We start from the raw sequence: 19,686 nt of genomic DNA on the forward strand, positions 1-19,686 counted from the left end.
CCATATATCAATGCTCTTCAACAAGCCAAGTTCCCCTAGGTCAAGAATTTCAGTGATGTAAGCGAACAGGAGAAATATCACCAAGCGAACACCTTAGCTGAAGAAAAACGTTTGAATTTTAAGGCGAACTAAAAGAAGCCTGTTCTTCCTGTTAGTATCAGTTAGCCTTTAGACGTTCCAGAAAGATTCTTAGTGAAGATGAGAAAGGAAGCTGATGAGAGTAACGCATTTATCATCAGGTCTCCATGGCGACAACTTCCGTTATCTGCAGGCCAGTTTCCTCTGCACTGTCTGACAGTGAAACAGGCCGCAGGGTGGACAATCATGATGATGATGATGCATCTTTGCATGTCCGCAGGGGTTGTGAGGTCGGTTACAGCCCTGCACAGCTGCTCAGGCCTCTGGAATCCCTCACTTAGCAAAGTGCGTTGCTCCAGGTGAAGGTTATTTTAAGTAGGGAATGTTGCTGCGTGTTTGGTGCCCCTGGGTATCAGGGAGACGATATGTCAACACAAACTCAGTACCAATCTCTGATTTGTTACAATAAGGCCTGGACACGAACCCAGTGAACCACTACTACTATGACAAGTGTGTTTGACTGGGCCACTTACACACTGATATGTTTTCATTTGAAAACACAATGATTTTGGTACATTTACACCTCTAATCCACACTGAAATGGCAGTTTCATCCAATTAAAACAAAGACTTTCGAAAACACTCTCCATAACTGCATACTTTGGAAAACGATGGCATTCAGAAATGGAATATTCAAACGAATATGCATTAGTGTCGACGTGGCCTTAAATACAAGCATCGTTTGAAAGCTTAGAAGCTCTTCTTTCCAGTGCATGTAGGCATTTTGACCAAAACTGAACAAGTACTTTGAAATTTGCAGACAAATCAGAGGTGTTCCGTTTTGATAATTTATTAATAATGTTGCACTGTACATAGTATTGCAATCAGTAAAAACATTAAACTCATCAAATAGCCATGTGTCATATGTTGTTGGAAAGCTCTCAAAGTGTAGAATACAACCATTCTATTTGTTTTACTAACAGACAAAAAATATAGAAAGTAATAGTTAAGTATATGTCTTTGAAATTTACAGTATGTTTCATGTGAACGGGTTTTGCTTATATGCTGCATTTTCGCAGACAACTTGAAGAAAAATAAACAGAACATAAAATATCACATACCATTACTTAGATCATTAGATAATCCACATGAAGCACGTTACACATGGCCACCAGGAGATGGCGCTATGTAAATGACACAGACTCAATGATGACTCAAATGGCACAGAACGAAACTCATTCTGTGAAATGTCATTACTAAAATCATGTCTGCATCCTATGCAAGCCTTTAGTCATTGTTGTGTTTGCATGTGTAATTAGTTCTTATGTACAATTATTATGTTTTATTTGTTTGGAGATGTTTTTGTTCCTTAGGTTTTATTTGTTTATTTATTTATTTATTTTCTAATGCTATAACTTTTGATTGCTTTGTCGTATCAACATAAACATTTTCTCAGTTACAGTTCACATGATTGGGAACAAAATAAAAGCATGTTTCGGAGAAGGCGAGATATATTATGTAAAATCATCATTTTGTTTTTTTTTTAAACAGTTTTGCTCAATTGTTTTTTTTTTTAAGCAATTTCTTAGGCTGAGAGTCTCAGAATTTATCATAATCTATATCATTAAACAATTTGAAAAGTTTTGACTTGACCCTCCCTTTTTTTTTTTTTTTTTTTTCAAATTATAAGCCTGTAATTTTGGGTATGCCTTTGAAACAGGAAATCTTTAAAAACACTTTCAGAGTTTAAAGGGTTCAAAATCTATATTTTTATGTGTGGCTCAATTTCCTCGATACAACATCTGAGATACTTTAGGATCGGTCCTACCATCCCTAATAGGCCATACAAGCCATACGATAGCTTTGTGTGAAGAACGTTATTAAGAAGCACAAGAACCAATGGCGTTTTGGTGTCAAGACATGTTGGTGCGATGTGTCATTTTTTAATCCAGTTGCCACCGCAAATGACTTTTCAAAGGGAAAAGTAAACAAAAATAAATAAAAAAACAAAAGCACATTAAAATGTCTGGAACGGGACAGAAAAAACGCAGCTGTAGACTAGTATTAACCCAAACATGCAACTCAATACCAGTTTAGATCACGAGGCATATTTATATGCAGAAAATCCAGAACGCACAAACAGAGATGTGTCCCTGTGACACCCGTTCAAATTCAGACTGAAGTGACTTTTATGGGCAAAAAAGAAACAAATTATGCATATATTCCCAGTATCATAGCAACCAATGGAATAGCACGAGTCATGGGATGTAATCCCCAGATTCTACTGAAATAGAAGCTCGATCAGGTTGAATAGCAGTGTCACCTGACCAACCCTCCACTATGATAAGAAAACACAAAATCAAATTGAAGTCAATTTACATGCTAATGCACATTAGAATTATGCTATCCAAAGGGTGTATGACCTTCAATTTGAAGCAAATATACTTCAGACGCCATATGCGGTTTGTGTGTTAGCTCACACGCTTCATGAATAATTTGTTAGGATAGAAAGCCCTTTCGAATGTTCTGTTTCTCTGTGCTGTAATGAAATAAAACAGCCTGTATTGGCCATTTCATCTTCCATTCAAAACCATTTATACAGCAGAATTAAGTCTTGGTATAGAAAAGAAAACATTAGATATTAAATGTGTGCTTGTGGACTAACCCAGTTATGATTTTATATGATGTTAGAATATTATCCCACAGCCTACAATGTTTTGTATTGAAATCACATTAAAAAAAGAAGCTTGATAGCCCCATTCTCGTTCATTATGTTGAATTGGTTTACTTCAATTCTCTTTTCTGGCAAACAAAAGGTGAACATTTATAGACTAGAGTTTCTGGTTGTGTTTTAGATGAGATCTGCTGGAAAACAGACAATGGAGTCCAGAGACAGAGAGAGAGATAAATCTTGTGTGCAGAACATGATTGAGGATTAATGTCAGGAAGTGAAGAGAAGAGGCCATAATGGTTTAATATCTCATTATGGTTAATTATCTTCTCCGCTTCTGACTGACTTACTCGCCGAAAACATAATTTACAGTCACAAAGCTTGAAGTTTGACTTCTCTGTCCTGTAGAAATGATGTTTATGATCTCTTCCTTGTGTCATCTCTGTCAGAGTGCTGGACTATTAAATAGTTTGTGGAAACACATTACAGCATTGTTAACAGTGATATCAGATAGATTCCAGACACTTGTTCACTTCATAGCTTAATCTGATCTTTGTCCAGAGCTTTTAGAAAGCCATTTAAGTGCGTTAGAAGTGTATTATAGCTCCTAGATGTGAATCCACTCCGTCTAAACACTGTGAAATGAGATATAATGGATGATTGTACAGTACATTACCTTTATTTGAAACATAAAGAGTGAGTTGTTCATTATTGCTTTTTAGAGGACATGCAGAACAAGATTGAGCACTGCTTGCCTATATGAAAAATTCGTGGCCACAATGCTAGGGTGTGGTGGGTGGATGGGGATGGCTAGGGGATTTTCATAAAACCTGTCAAGAAAATGTCCTGGTCTTATTTCACTCCAAAATGAAAAGAAACAAATAAGACATTATGTTTTGCTTTTAGAAAATGAAGTCTATTTTTAAGGCCATTAAGATTTTTTACAATGTGACATTATTTTCAGGACAATTATGCACATTTTACTCCCCAGTTCTCATTACTGCAATGCGAAAATATGTTTTATATGACATTTAAATAGTAATTATATCATTATGTGAAGTATTTAAACATCATAGTAGCACTCAGGGTCCCCACTCTTTCAAGGCACAATTTTCCTGCGCCCAACGCATTTAATATTTCACCCGTTTTTGACTTTTGAACGAAAAGAGGTCATTATGTATATTGTGGTTATTGGAGGGTTTTTTTCTGAGTTCCGTATTCAACGGTTTAATACAATTTTATTATCAAAATGGTGTCTAATCAAATGAATCATTTGTATTCATTTATTTTTTCAACATAACATTGCATGTGCTTTTATACAAAATTCTTACAGCACAATCGGAAACACTGGAGATATTTGTGTCAAATGAAGTGATGCAAAACAGAACATCACAAATGTGTGATATTGCTTTAATACATTGTTATTATTATTATTATTAAATTACAGTAAACATTACATTCCTATAAACTAGTAATATATTGTTGTCTTTTTTCCCCACACACACAGAGTGCGCGTGATGATCATGATGAGGTGTTTTCAGTGTATGAGTGGATGGTTTTACACATTCATTTTGAATCATGCAGCACATGCAGATTATATATTTATTCAATTAAATTGCTGCCTTCTGTGATTTAACACTAGGACATATCACGATTTTAATTTGATTAATTGTGCATTCAAAAAATTCATTTTTGGTTCCAAATATGTGAAAATCCGTGACATTCCGCATTTTATAGCGAATGCCATTTTCAGTGATTTCATCCATGTTTTCCACATCCTTACATGTGGTAACTGCAGTATAAGCAGACTCAGATCCTTTTTGAAAATTAACTTACATCCCGAGGTGTAAAGGCCGCATCACCATGCTACCACCTCATCGTGTGAATTCATTTATAAAAAAATCAGCGGTCCGACCGTCGTCACTGTCCAAAGTTTATAACTTAAATGTTTTTGTAGTTAGCACTACAGCAATGTTGGAATGAAAAAAATCATATTTTGCACTGATCAATACTTCATTTTCATCTGAATAAAGTAGAGATGACAGCAGATAAGCAGAGAATGTACGTGAAAGGGCTTCGTTCATGAGAATCAACCAGTGATGTTGTTTCACAATGCGCAGCTGCCAACAAATACATAAGAACTATACAAATTTGTGTATTAGACTCCTATCCCGAATCCCTATCGTTACCATGTTTTGTACATTTATCAAAAACCTTGTAAGCAACACAGTCACACAGGACAATCAGGTATTTTTCTCATTTTCCATGACTTTTCCATGACTGGAAAAATGCATTGCAGTATTCCAGGTTTTCCAGGACGCATGGGAACCCTGACTCCCATGGTATTGCCTTTCATTTTTCACATATACAGTAATACAGTAAAAAAATACAGTAATAGAGTACAAAATTACTGTGTTACGTTAACGAGAATCATCATTGAACGCGTAATAACGTGTAATGAGAATTGAGGGGTAAAATGTCCTGAAAATAATATTACAATGCCAAAAATCTTAATTGTTCTAAATGTAGGCTTCATTTTCTTTATTTTTGTAATTTATTTTGTATTGATTTGGGGATAAATATGACCAGGACATGGGATTTTGTCTTCTTTTAAAATCATGTACTCACCCTTATGTCAAACCTAAATAATTTTCTTTCTTTTGTGAACCACAAAATGAGATGTTTGGCAAAATGTCTGAGCTTCTGTTCACAGAAGTGGATGGTTATTTATACTGCCAAGTTTAAAAGAGCACCATAAAAGTACCATAAATATAGTAGTTCACATGACTTGTGTACTATATCCCAATTCTTCTAAACTCATAGGATGACTATTAAATTTGTGCCTTTATTATCTGCTAATCTTTCCCTTATTTAAAGCTCTGAAATCTTATTTGTGCTTGTGTTAAATTCAAGCTGGAATCACAGAATCATGTTACTAAACCTGCATATTTGCAAAAGGATTTTCACATGGCTCGTTGAACGTAACAGATTTTATTCTTGTGAAATAAACACTAGAGGCAATTAAACAACGACTGTTATTCACTTTCATACAAATCACGAGTAAAACGGCAGAATATAAACCCTGACATCTAAACACTTTTACTTGAGCGCATGACTTATTTTAATGTTTGCATTACATAACCAACTACATTTACAAGCTTGTTCAAGTGTGATCAATTTGCACGGGTTTTGCACTTGCGGTGCAAGGGACCGGGGTACGAGACCTGAAGAGCATGCGAGTCAACACGTGAGCTGAAAGTCTCATTGAAGCACCACAAAATGACGTGGTTGCGTTTGTCATCTCACATTTGCTTTTTCTGACACTATCAGTTAGGTAAAGGTTTAGAGTAGGGGTGTCGTAATATCATTTTACAAAAATGACGCCACAGTCATTATGAGATCAGGCTGGTTCAATTCAAAGTTCAAAAAGGCTGTCTACAGGTTGCAACAGGTTTGATGTTATTGACACTAAACGGCATTGAATCTCATGTCATGTGACTGATTGCGAAGCAGCATGTTCAGTGACCAGTGAATAACAGCTTGAAATATAGCACACGTGTGATATGGACTACTTCTATGATATTTCTATGATGCTTTTGTGTCCTTTTTGGAGGTAGAAACAGTAAAGTACAGTAACAACCACTTTAGTTGTATGTAAAAATCGAACACAAACAGAATCTTCTGCCTGACATCTCAAAATAAAGATTTTCATTTTTGGGTGAACTATTCCTTAACCTCGTGTGACCTCACGTCCACATGCGTGGACGTTGTATTTTGGCTTCGCTATACGCAAAGCATAATTTAAATGAATAAAAACTGACTGAATACTGTTCACAAGACTCTAGACTGCCATTTAAAGGGTTAACTTCGGCTGCACCGAGTCACGTGACACAACAGCATGCCATCGATTTCCTTGAAGCGCTCCTATGGACGCAGTGTCAACAAAAGTGCCTCTGGTAAGAAATCTTTTTAAGTGTTTTCATTGAAACCTATTTGGTCGTAAAGAGGATCGTCTCTAGTTTCGTTTGATATGCCACTTTAAGAAATCCATTCATTGTACACGTGTCAGCGCCCTGATAAACATGATGTCCACATACAAGGATTTTGGGACATTATTCCCTCAAAAGTAGAAAAAACATGTTAGTTATTTTAATAACTTTTAACATTAACACATCTGTGGGTCATTTCACTGCATTTGAATAAACATTGTGTTATATTTTATTTTATCATCACTGTATAATACGATTCTATTCATTAACATCAGTAAATGCATTCCTATATTTACTGTCTGTGCATTATCATATTGAGAATAAATGGGTTCATCCAAAAGCAAGAAAAAGTTGCTTTCAGAGGCTTTATATGGAGTTAGGATGAAAATAAGATGCATTTCAAACTGTTCTGAGACCAGTGTAGACAGACAGCACACTGGAGGTTAAGTCATTCACTAAATAGGGAGCACCCTATATCTTTCTATGCAGCTAAGTGCGTTCAATACTAAAATCTGACCAAAAGTTCAGTTTCAGGCTGCAGATGATGTTTGAACCGCTCAATATGTTTGGTAGACATGGGACAATGATAATCAATACATAGATTCAGAACTGTATAATGCAACATTTTGGATGATGCTGGACATTACTTTGAATCAGAATTAATTATTCAGCTTTACAGAAAATCAGCTGTAATGCCTGTAATGTCTCAAAAACATGAAAAAATTCGGACTTTCTATAGCTTCGTGTTATTTAAAATTTCACAACTTTGTCCTGCTGTCCACATATATGGACATTAATTTTTAAGAAAACTATTTGCTTTGGGGAAAAAATATATATATTTTTTGATTGTTTATTAGGTGCTACTAGTTACAAATAAAAAAGGGAGACGGAAAATGCACACAGCAGTCATGCTCGTGTCTCAGGAGGTTAAATGTTGTATTAGAATTATTTATTTTGGAAAAATAAAAGCACATGGACACACACAAACACGCACAGTAGATGTTTCAATACCTGTGTGAATGCCCGCCAGCTGTAATGATCCAGGTGCGTTGTAGGGGGCATCGGTCAGTTGCACTGCTGTAGTATCATGTGCAGTCACAAATGCATGAACACAAGTGGCAGCAGACGGCCGACGTTGCACGGTGACAGCAGGCGAAGAGTGTGCTGAGTGATGCAGTCATCATATTCCCATTGCTAGCTAACTTTCAACTGAGCATCCACAATAGACCTCCACAGGAGTGTTTACATTCAGGCAAATGGCAGAGCAGCCAGCACATTAATGCTGCAGTTTTAAGTGATCACACCTGCCTCCGTTTAACAGATGCACCTCTTTTAGTTGAATGTGGCATGCTGACAATTAGCAAAAAGCTTTGTAGAGGGACACTAGTTCTACAGTCCCAGTGTATCACCACTAGGGTTACAAACCGTCCCGTATAATACGGAATCGTCCCATATGAAATCCATACGGGACGCCATTTGTCCCGTATTTTTGTGTCTCACACTCAAACTTCCAAGAATGTTTCAGAAATCAGGAAAATGGACCTGAAACACACACGTTTCAAGTGAGTTGTGTGAGATATTGGCTGTTAGAAGTTACACAGATGCCACAATTGACAGAAGCAGCCGGGTAAAAGATCAGTGAAAACCAGTGCACGTCTTCTGTCGTGTTTTCAGTCAGAAGCAGGAGAATTTTGTCAAACATATAGCATTCGAGTGCATGATAATTGTTTATCACCATTGTGATTTCAAAAACACCAGTAATTCATGACATTACATAACATTGCAAATTTCAGTGCTCGTTCTGGAAGAGAGATTCAGCTAAATTACAGTGAGAAAAACTGCAGCGATTTTTTTAGACCGTCAATCCGCGTATCTTATCACGTGGCTCGTTGTGCATGACACCGCGGAGACTCATAGCATGTGGAGGCTCATGCTACTCTCCGCGATCCACGCGCAACTTACCACGCGCCCCATTGAGAGCGAGAACCACTAATCACAACCATGATGAGGTTACCCCATGTGACTCTACCCTCCCTAGCAACCGGGTCAATTTGGTTGCTTAGGAGACCAGGCTGGAATCACTCAGCACACCGCGAACTCGCAACACCAGGGGTGGTAGCCAGCGTCAATACTCGCTGTGGTACCCAGGCCCCAGCTGCTTCGTTCTTTTGACAAAAAGTAGTGTTTATTAAAAGTGAAGATTGATAGAAATGTGTTTTTTCTTGGACATTGTTTTAAAGCAGTTTTCATTTTAAGTGTATTAGGGGCTGTACACATCGAATGCGTTTTTGTGTCCGTCCGCCCCGTTTTTCTGTTGTTTTCTATGTAAACAAGCTGTGTGTTCTGTATTTAAAGCTGGAATGTCCCATATTTGGCTGGTAGAAAGTTGGCAACCCTAATCGCCATGGAGTTGGTCAGGTCATTCTGTTGCCATACATGGAGTTAGAATATCAGATATATCAGAATAAGTAAACCCTGTATACGGTAATGCATAACATATAGGCTCTGTGAGCTACCTTAGAAGGTATTATTTTAAGGCATTATCAGCCACACTGTTCAGTGAAAAAGTCCCAGGATGGTGGACAAAGACAGACAAATGTCGATTATAAAATGAATTAATTGAATACCCAAAAAGTATCAATAAATCAATCATTATCAATCAGTCTAATTAATAATTGACAGATTTAAATCCAATAATTATGTGCGCTGTGTATTTTTACTCGGGCTATGATTTTAACACGTTAATTTAGTGTGATTATATAAAAATAATATGTTCAAAAACGCAATTAACCATGCCCCCTGAGCCATACGTAAATTTCCTATGATTAAATAATTATAAATAGCTATATTTAAAAAGATAATAATACAGAAAATTAAAATGCATTATATTATTTTGGCACACATTAAACATTAAAAAAGACAAAACAAAATGTGGCAAGGCAATATATTGTTTATTTGCATATTATTGTACATAATCCATTTTGCAATTGAATTCGTCATTCTGTCGAAGATTTTTTATGAGGGCTTCTGGAAGCGTCAATGTACACCTGCGTCAGACAGACGCTTTTGGAGCATCTTGGTTGCGCTGCGTCGTAAACATATAGTTTTTAGGTTGCTGTGTCAAGTTAAACGAAGTTTGAAACTTAGAAAAACATGTTTTGAGATCTGGATTTGCGCTCCATCAAGCTGTGAACGCAGTGTTGTGTTTTCTGCTCTTGGTGAGTGTGGTTTGTTCTCTGTATAAGCTGCTCGTTGCCTATACAGCTGAAGTTTCGCTTACTGCCCCCTGGAGAAAACAGCTGGTACTCCAAGCTTGAATTGCTTATGTGGAAGGAATATTACTTATTACATTCTAGGGACATGATTAATTGCGTTAATTTGTTAAACTTAAACGTAAATCGACAGCCCTAATTTTTATATGTAAAATATATTTATAATTATATGAATTATTATGTATAATTTATATAGAATTATATTTTTGGGGGGGGCCTTTATCAGCAAATATTGATTTATGTGATTAATTGCAATTAATTTCATTAATTAATTGGCATGTCATGTAAATAATTTGATTAAATTGTTTAGTCGATTGACAGCCCTAATTTTTACTCTGCTGAAATTAATTTAATCTCATCTCCGGTGTCCTTCGCTTATTGAACACTGTTTGTATAACGCATGGAGTTGCTGCCCATGTAAAAAGTTTCAAATCATCACTGATGATGTTCTGTTTCGTTTAGGATGCTGCCTTAGGGACCGTTCACACCAAAAACATTTTTGCGTCCATTTGCACTGTTTTTCAATGTTTTTCTATGTAAACTTATGCTAGACAGATGTCTTTGACCGTTGCACCATTTCTAGCTGTTATGTGCAAGAGCACCGCATTTTTTATTCGCCATGCCAAGTTAAAAAGAACTTGTAGAAACATGTCTCGTGACACCTGCGTTCTGTTATATTTGTTGCACTATGTCTAGCATTTTTTAGCACAAGAATGCATTGAGTGGTTCAGTACACATATTGGGGCAGTTTCGAGGTGAAACGTCCACTGTGTGGTGCTAAAAGCAAGTTACATTAACAAAACCTACCTTCCTACCCTAAACCTAACCGATAGAGTCATAAAAGCAAAATGCGTGATGATAAACACAACCACGTCATTTTGTGGTGCTTCTATGACACTTTCGGCTCCCGTGTCGACTCGTGTGCTCTTCAGGATTCGTACCCCTTTCCATTACATCAGTTGAGCTACCACGCAATTTAATCACACTAGAGAAAGCTTGTAAATGTAGTTGGTTACATAATTCAAATGTTAAAATAAGTCATGCGGTATAGTAAAAGTGTTTAGATGTGTTAAGATAGCATTGTGTGAGGAACAGGGTGAAAAGTAAGTGTTTATAAACTGATAATCTGCCGTTTTACTCGTGATTTGTGTGGAAGTAAATAAAAGTCATTGTTGTTGTAGCACCTCTAGTGTTCATTTCACCAGGAAACTGCCACGATACGTACGAGCCAAGTAAAAAACATTTAGCAAAAATGGAGGTATAGTAATCTGATTCAAGAGACCAGGATGACAGCCCCTATGAGGGCAGGTGCCTAGATAGTAGACAGCAAGGAACCTTACAAGGTTTTGTAACAGAGCCATATACTATCTAATAATGACCTGCTTAATGGTCTTTTAGCTAATTCAGGGCAGGTTTTTAAACAAAAGTTTTGTAAAATGCTTATAAAACAATGAGACGAAAGTTCATAATATGATATGCTCACTGATTGCAATGCAGTATTTAATTCTTGAAATTTGAACAACACTACTCATGAGTAACAGTCCTGGTGCAGTTGAATTAGCGTACTCTTAAAATAGACCTTATTTATTGGACACTAGTTGCACTTTAATTTACTCTTCAAAGCTGATGTACTGTAGAGGAAACATTGAATTCCATGGGGAAGCGGCAGATTTGTTTGATCAAAACCCATGTTGAAAAGCTGCTAATTAAAAGCAGTGGTGAGCTGTGCCCATATTGAGGGATGAATTCGGAGCAGAGGGCGTTGGGATCATTATAGGCCTGACTGAACAAATGAGCCATATGTTCGATCGTTTCTCTCCGGAGGTTGTATTGTGGAAATTAATGTTGACCATTAAGCTGCGCTGTATAGTTGTATTGTTGCTAAATACCACTTCCCTGTTGAAAAGACCTGCTAAGACCAGCATGCTGGTTTCCATGGTTCTTGCTGGTTTTGGCAGCAGAAAAAAGTCATCTGATTGGCTACATAAAAAATCTCAACTTTATGTTTGCTCTTTACAGAGCTTAAAGGGATAGTTTACCCAAAATGAAAATTCTGTCACTATTTACTCATCTTCATGTGGTTCCAAAACACTTGTGGCTTTTTTTCCTTTAGTAGAAAACAAAAGATGTTACACTCAAAAAAATAAATAATAACAATTTAAGCATTTACACATTTCAGTTTCAGAAGAAAATTCCATCAAATTGAATTGAACAATCCTTAATAAAATGTAAAAACCCTAAATGTTTTACATTTTATTCATTATTTTTTCTTAAACATAACAAACATTATGTTTCTATAATAAAATAAAAAATATTTTTGCTTACTTTTTTTTATTTAGACATTTCAAATTCATAAAATTGAATTGAAATGTGTTGTGTTTAACAAAATTAAATTAATACAATTTAAAAACCGTAAATATTTTAAATGTTATTTAATTTTGTTAAACACAACACATTTCAGTTCGATGGAATTTTATGAATTTGAAATGTGTAAATCTATATATATTTTATTATATAAACAATGTTTGTTATGTTTAACAAAAATTAGTAACATTTAAAATATTTAAGGTTTTAAAATTATATTAAGGATTGTTCAATTCAATTTGATGTTCAATTCAATTTCATGAATTTGAAATGTGTCAATAAAAAAATAGGCTAAAATATATATTTTTTTAAATGTAGGCAGTATGTCTCATACAGCGAAAAAAATAAATAAATAAATAAAAACATTCTTAGTATCTTGTGTTGTTTTCTAGTAAATATCTAAACATTTCATTTACCTTCTTAAGTAAACATATCTTGTTTTAAGCATAAGATTTTAAGTCCTATATTCAGAGAGAAAAAAACTATTTGTCAATGGAGTAAGAAGAATTAATCCTAATTCAAAAGCAAAAACATTATTTTCCGTACCCTTTGGGAATTTATTTCTTGTTTTAAGCATATCACAAAATTGTGTTAAATTTATCTTAAAATAAGATGTAATATATCTTGTCTTGTTTTAAGCATAAATATCACAATATTTTGTTAGATTTCTCTGAAAAGAAGACTTATAATATATATAATATAATATCTTGTATGTGTTTCGTTTTAAGGGTGTTTAGACATTGTTACTGGAACACAAGACAAAATCTCTCCATAAAAAAAATATTTAATTATTCATATTTTCACTTTTGGGTGAAATATTCCTTTAAGTTTGTCACAGGACACCAGATTCAGTGATATCAGTCAGAAAATAGGAATATTTCATTTTCTGAGTGCAATTCCATTAAAAGTTCCATTAAAAAAAATATCGCTTACAGCACATTTAAGCATCCCTGTGATTCATCTTTATTCTTTTCAACTTTTGAAATCCTTTTTTGTGGTCATAAGTGTACAGAACATGCCCAAAAGCTTCAGGCAAAACCTCATGAAACATCATATTTTTTTTTCCTCTAGGGAAAGGAAGATTCTTGAGTTTCCGTCTGCGAGCCTTGAAGCTCTTAGGTGCCAGCAAGCAGTCTCTACCGCAGGACGATCCAGACATGGTCATGGTGGACTCACCCAGGGCAAGCGATGACTCTTCGGCCGTGACGCCCACCAAGGGCACTTGCAGTCCAGCAGAGGCCAACGACATACAGGCGCTCATCAGCTCCAGTCATCTCTCGTCTCCGGTCAGTGTGGCGGTACCCCTGGATCACTCGTCCCCCAAACACACCTGGGACTTGCCCAATCCCTCTCAAGACCAGTGCACCACCTGTCTCGCTCAGGCCATCTCCAGAGACAGTGTGTGCAGCAGAAGACGAGCCTCTTCGGTTCATGACATCGAAGGGCTTAGTTCGAACTCCAAACGTCTGTTTAGGGACAGGAACACAAGTGAAGGTGAGAGTTTAATTTCTATGAGACCATTTAGAAATTCTTGTAGCTGAACTGGTAGCGCACAACACTAGCAACACCAAGGAAAATGGGTATAATTCCCCAGGAACACGAGTTGATAAAATTAGAACACAACAGTCTGGTTCCGGAATTAAAAATCCCATTATTTTTTATCCCATAGAGGAATTGATTATTAAAGATAACTTATAACCCTGTATAGACAGACCTACTGTAGGTCTACCTTACCATAGGTCTTGAATTCCAGGAAAAAAACAAAAAACAAAACACTACACTACCCATGATCCTGGAGGGAAACAATTCACCAATCAGAGAATTGCGGCCAACAAAGTGTGCCAAAAGAGCTCTGCAGTGACCGCCCACTTCTATGACGCTCTGTGAATGACACAATCAAATTGGTCTCCCTACACTCTCATACTACTATATATTTGTATGTTTCTTAATATTTTGAAATACAATTTAATTATATTGTTTATATAGTTCTAATCAACCACTTAAAATCAATAGTTTTATAAATTTCCATCGTTTAAAATTTTCTTATGCCATTCCAAATGTTTCATGGGATACTAGTTCATTAACTCGTTAACCTCTTCAACTCTGGGCCATTTTTGGGCTGCCGCCTGCAATTCTTCACACTCAAATATAATTTATTTACAAATGTTACACATACTGTGGACTAATTGCCAAAAATGTGTCTAATTTTATCAGAACCCTCAATAAAAAAATGGACTCTAATTATTAATAATAATACTGTATATGTTTACAATCTTAAGATGAATGAAATAAAAAAATAAAAAAATAGTTGTCCTAACTTTGTAAGCATGTAATTGTGATTCTGTTTATGCCATCCCCCTCCAAAAAGTCTTATTTTATTCCACTAGATGGCAGCAATTATTATAATTTTTTATAATTCACAAAATGATCTGTCACAAAATGCTGATCTGAAATGTAGGTGGCGCTATAACACATTTTAGCCCTCGCAGATGTGCTCGTACATAGACATTCAGTCTAATTTTCAGTTCATGCAAAACTCTCATTATTTCATTGCATATCTCGGCCTCTGAGTGGACTAGAAGCTCAATCTAGGTGTCATTAGAAAGCTGAGATTTCATTTGATCATTTTTAAATTTTATCATCAATAGTCGATAACGTATTTTTCCGATGATTTGTTTAGCATGCTTTTCCTGCTGGACCACATTTTTTTGTTCTAAACATCTAAGATATAACATTGGATTATTCACAAAAGCAAGCTCAGAGACAAGTAAAAAATGGCAATTTTTTGTAGAAAACTTCCTAAGGTAAAAGCAGATATAAAGCTTTGGCATTTGATGAGCATCCTAAACTTTGCATTTGATGACATTCATATTTACTTGTATTCTATTGAAGGTATTAGATAAATACTTTACTCAGTGGCACATTGAATGATGTCAGGCATAATTTCGTTATTTTATGTAACATAAATGCAGAAGTGATGGTTATCTATGAAAAGGTCATATTCTAAGCTTTCGAACAATACCCCATATGCCTGATTTATGTATTCAGTGACTTAAACATTTTAAGCGTAAACTTTTTTTGCGACCTAGCACCCACTTTTGGACCTGCCGGCGGAGGTTTAAGAAGAAGTTTCTTCTTAAATTATTAAAATAAGTTTTGTAGTCTAATATAAATTGTGCCTGCATATGCATTTCTTTACAAAACTAACACTTTGATCAAATAGATGAGTAAGAGGGGATAGTGAAAGAAAAGAAGTCAACAAGTGTCCAGCTACATGGAAACTTCAATACTGTTTAAAAAGCATCTCAGGATGCACCTCATGAAGTTGCTTGAGAGAACGCAGTTTTAAGTGCAGTTCATTAATTCAAACATAATAATGTGAATTAGTATCTACATTATTTGCACATGATTAATGACCACAGGTTTGTGTAATCTTCCGCTATAGTGATTTTACCGATTTTCTTGACGAATGATTATCTTACAGCAAGAAATGGCAATCATAATGCAGTCATTACCTTTTCCTGGCGTGTTTTGTTTATATTTTCAATATACAGTCATTTTACAGAAGCTGGTGCTCATCAGCTTTACAAGGTGCAGGCGTGCTTTCAGTTTTTGCATGAATTCCCCCATTAAAATCTCTTCGAAATTCTTCTAAGAACTTGGCTCCAAATAGAGCTTCTTGATTTTCTTATTTTCTTCTTCTAATCTCTTTACTCCTTTATTTCAGAGCATGGGAAGAGTGTGAAAGGGAACAATACATTCTGTTGGAATGCATAACTGTCTTTGGCTGCTTGCTGCATGCTTGATAAAGCACAGCACATATGTTTATAACCAAGTGGTAGAGCATGGTGCTAGCAATGTAAAGGTTGTGGGTTTGATTCCCCGGGAACACACACACTGCCAAAATGAATATCTTAAAGGTGCAGTATGTGACAATTTTCATGTAATATTCGCCTTTTTTTTGGCCAATGTGTGAACGGCTTGTAACGCAATTTTAAAAATTAGCCCTTCCCTGCTGTTACCTGTTAAAGCCTGTAGACTGAATTTCAATCGAAGGGAGCAGGTCGGTTTTGCTGGGAAAATCCAAAGGATGTGACGTTTATGCGCACTTCTGAGAGCCTTCTACTGAATCCCGTCTGGTTAAGCGGGAACGTGATGGAGTGAAAACTAGAGTGAACATCGGCAGGGCATTTGATTCCTGGAGGGACCTTTGTTTGGTTTTGTGGATCAAAACCGACCCTGAAATGGCGTTCTTCTTATTGGACAAGTAAGCTTACATAACTGCAAAGCATGTGACATATAGTGCCACAAGGATTGATCTGTGTAATTTTAGCTAACTTGATCTTGCCTGCTAACGCTGACGAATTGCAAGCTACCTTGCTTCGTAACTTTCAAATAATATCAACGATCTTCTCTTTATACTAAAAGTCAGGTATACAGGATAAATTTAAGCAAATACGCTGGTTTCTTGATCGTAGTACAACATATGACATACAAAACATACAATAGTGCAACATAACCGTGCAACAGTAAACTGTCTGGTATAGTTCGGTAGTATGTAGCTGTATGTGTGTATGCTATGTTAGCTGATAAGTAGTTTTAGTTTAGTCTCAAAGTTTGAAGTAAAACAATCATAACTGTGTGATTTTAATTATGCTACCTCATCTGTCAGCATGATGCCGGTGGATCACGTTTCTTTGTAGTCTCTTTGTACATTACGTCATTGTTTTGGCCAATGCTCGCTCACTTGCATCCCTATGGAGTGTGTGCACGAGTGCGAGCGCGAGCAATAGGTAGCTGGCTGAAGCATTCAGAGTTCCTTTCACTGGAACTAAGGGGCCAAGCCCAGCTCCTGAAAAACAACCCTACACCATAATCCCTCCTCCACCAAACTTCACAGTTGGCACAATGCAGTCAGACAAGTACCGTTCTCCTGGCAACCGCCAAACCCAGACTCGTCCATCAGATTGCCAGATGGAGAAGCGTGATTCGTCACTCCAGAGAACGCGTCTCCACTGCTCTAGAGTCCAGTGGCGGCGTGCTTTACACCACTGCATCCGACGCTTTGCATTGCACTTGGTGATGTATGGCTTGGATGCAGCTGCTCGGCCATGGAAACCCATTCCATGAAGCTCTCTATGCACTGTTCTTGAGCTAATCTGAAGGCTACATGAACTTTGGAGGTCTGTAGCGACTGACTCTGCAGAAAGTCGGCGACCTCTGCGCACTATGCGCCTCAGCATCCGCTGACCCCGCTCTGTCATTTTACGTGGCCTACCACTTCGTGGCTGAGTTGCTGTCATTCCCAAACACTTCCACTTTGTTATAATACCACTGACAGTTGATTGTGGAATATTTAGTAGCGAGGAAATTTCACGACTGGACTTGTTGCACAGGTGGCATCCTATCACAGTACCACACTGGAATTCACTGAGCTCCTGAGAGCGGCCCATTCTTTCACAAATGTTTGTAGAAGCAGTCTGCATGCCTAGGTGCTTCATTTTATACACCTATGGCCATGGAAGTGATTGGAACACCTGAATTCAATTATTTGGATGGGTGAGCGAATACTTTTGGCAATATAGTGTAGGTGTAAAGTGAGCAAGGCTTGATGGGATCTGTAATCTGTTTGGACTGCCTTTGTTTGATTTTGGTGCCATTTTCATGTCTTATCATGCTTTGAGTGTTCCTACAGGCCTCAGTCAGGCTTTATGGCTGTGTGTAGGCCTGACTTTGTCTCCAATCTGAGCACGAGGCCCAACAGCAGTTAAGAATGACGCATTGGGAGAGGTATGGTGAATATGAAAAGTTTGTGTGCTGTACTGTTAATGTGATGTTAATGTTAGTGTGTACTGTAAACAGTCCTTATTATCGTTCATGGCGGCAGCTTCTCAGTCTCCGCCGGGAAAAGGCATCTCAGTAATAACGCGAGTTACACGATGTGGTGTAATTCAAACATCTTTATTAAATATCTCCCGATTAAACGGCATTAACAATAGTATCATCCGCAGATTCCAGAAACATGCGCTCTTTCTCCGCTGTCCTTTCATCTCTTGCCCTCATGAGAGAGCGCATGTTCACCTCATTAAAGTTCAAGCAAAATAAACTTAATACAATCATCCAACTAAAGGAAAATGCAGGGAAGGAATTTATAAATTTGATAATTCTTCATACAATATTAAGATACCATAGTATAATGAATTAAATACATATAATGCAAAAATTAAGAAAAAGAAGTACAATAAGGAATAATAATAATTATATGAAATAATGACAATTAATCAATTACCAAAAATGTCACATTAAGTTTAATTGCACCTATGGGTTATCAGTTTGTCTTTGGTTTGACACTAAACTTAATTTTTTTTTTTTTTTTTAGGGCTTTCTTTCTGAATATAGAGAATATTTTGTTAGCCTATAATTGTTTTAAAGTCTTATTAAAAAAACCTTTTTAAGCCTTTTAAACCTTTTTTTTAGCAAAAACTAGCCAATATATTCCCAGATATTACTGGGAAGAGGAAATTTTTTTTGGGGGGGGTTTTCCCCTTTTTCTCCCAATTTGGAATGCCCAATTCCCAATGCGCTCTAAGTCCTCGTGGTCGCATAGTGATTCGCCTCAGTCCAGGTGGCGGAGGACGAATCCCAGTTGCCTCCGCGTCTGAGACAGTCAACCCGCGCATCTTATCACGTGGCTTGTTGAGCGCGTTGCCACGGAGACATAGCGCGTGTGGAGGCTTCACGCCATCCACCGCGGCAACCACGCTCAATTCACCATGCGCCCCACCGAGAACAAACCACATTATAGCGACCACGAGGAGGTTACCCCATGTGACTCTACCCTCCCTAGCAACCGGGCCAATTTGGTTGCTTATGAGACCTGGCTGGAGTCACTCAGCACGCCCTGGGATTTGAACTAGCGAACTAGCAAACTCCAGGGGTGGTAGCCAGCGTATTTTACAACTGAGCTACCCAGGCTCCTGGGAAGAGGAAAATTTAGTTAATAGTGACCGTGTGCAAAAAGCTTACATATAGCCAGTTATGACAGAGATCTTGATAAAAGGTGAAATGATCGGGATCGGTATCGGCCAATCAGGTGACAAGAAGGTATCGGCTGTAAAAATCCTGATCGGAGCATAGTTAAAGACATTACAGGAATTGTAATTGTTACCCCATCCCTACACATTATACTAAAATACTCAAAACATTACTCAAAGCCTTGTTGTCATTAATCATGAGCAATTAATGTGGACACTAATGCACATTATGATGCGCATAAAAGACCTTTGACTGAGCTTCTAAAAAGCATTCTTTCA

The 19,686-nt window shown here is 36.9% G+C and overlaps 1 protein-coding gene across 3 annotated transcripts in view; it reads left to right on the forward strand.

Annotated features, from left to right (window-relative positions):
* The window catches only part of LOC127447636 (potassium voltage-gated channel subfamily H member 7-like), a 148,825-nt gene that overhangs the window by 49,550 nt on the left and 79,589 nt on the right, over positions 1-19,686 (forward strand). For all 3 annotated transcript variants that reach the window (XM_051709579.1, XM_051709580.1, XM_051709581.1), the window contains exon 4: positions 13,445-13,867. In XM_051709579.1, the coding sequence (XP_051565539.1) occupies positions 13,445-13,867 (423 nt within the window). The remainder of the gene's footprint in view (positions 1-13,444; positions 13,868-19,686) is intronic.

The sequence above is a fragment of the Myxocyprinus asiaticus genome, chromosome 10 (genome assembly GCF_019703515.2).
Source record: "Myxocyprinus asiaticus isolate MX2 ecotype Aquarium Trade chromosome 10, UBuf_Myxa_2, whole genome shotgun sequence".
NCBI classification, from domain to species: domain Eukaryota; kingdom Metazoa; phylum Chordata; class Actinopteri; order Cypriniformes; family Catostomidae; genus Myxocyprinus; species Myxocyprinus asiaticus.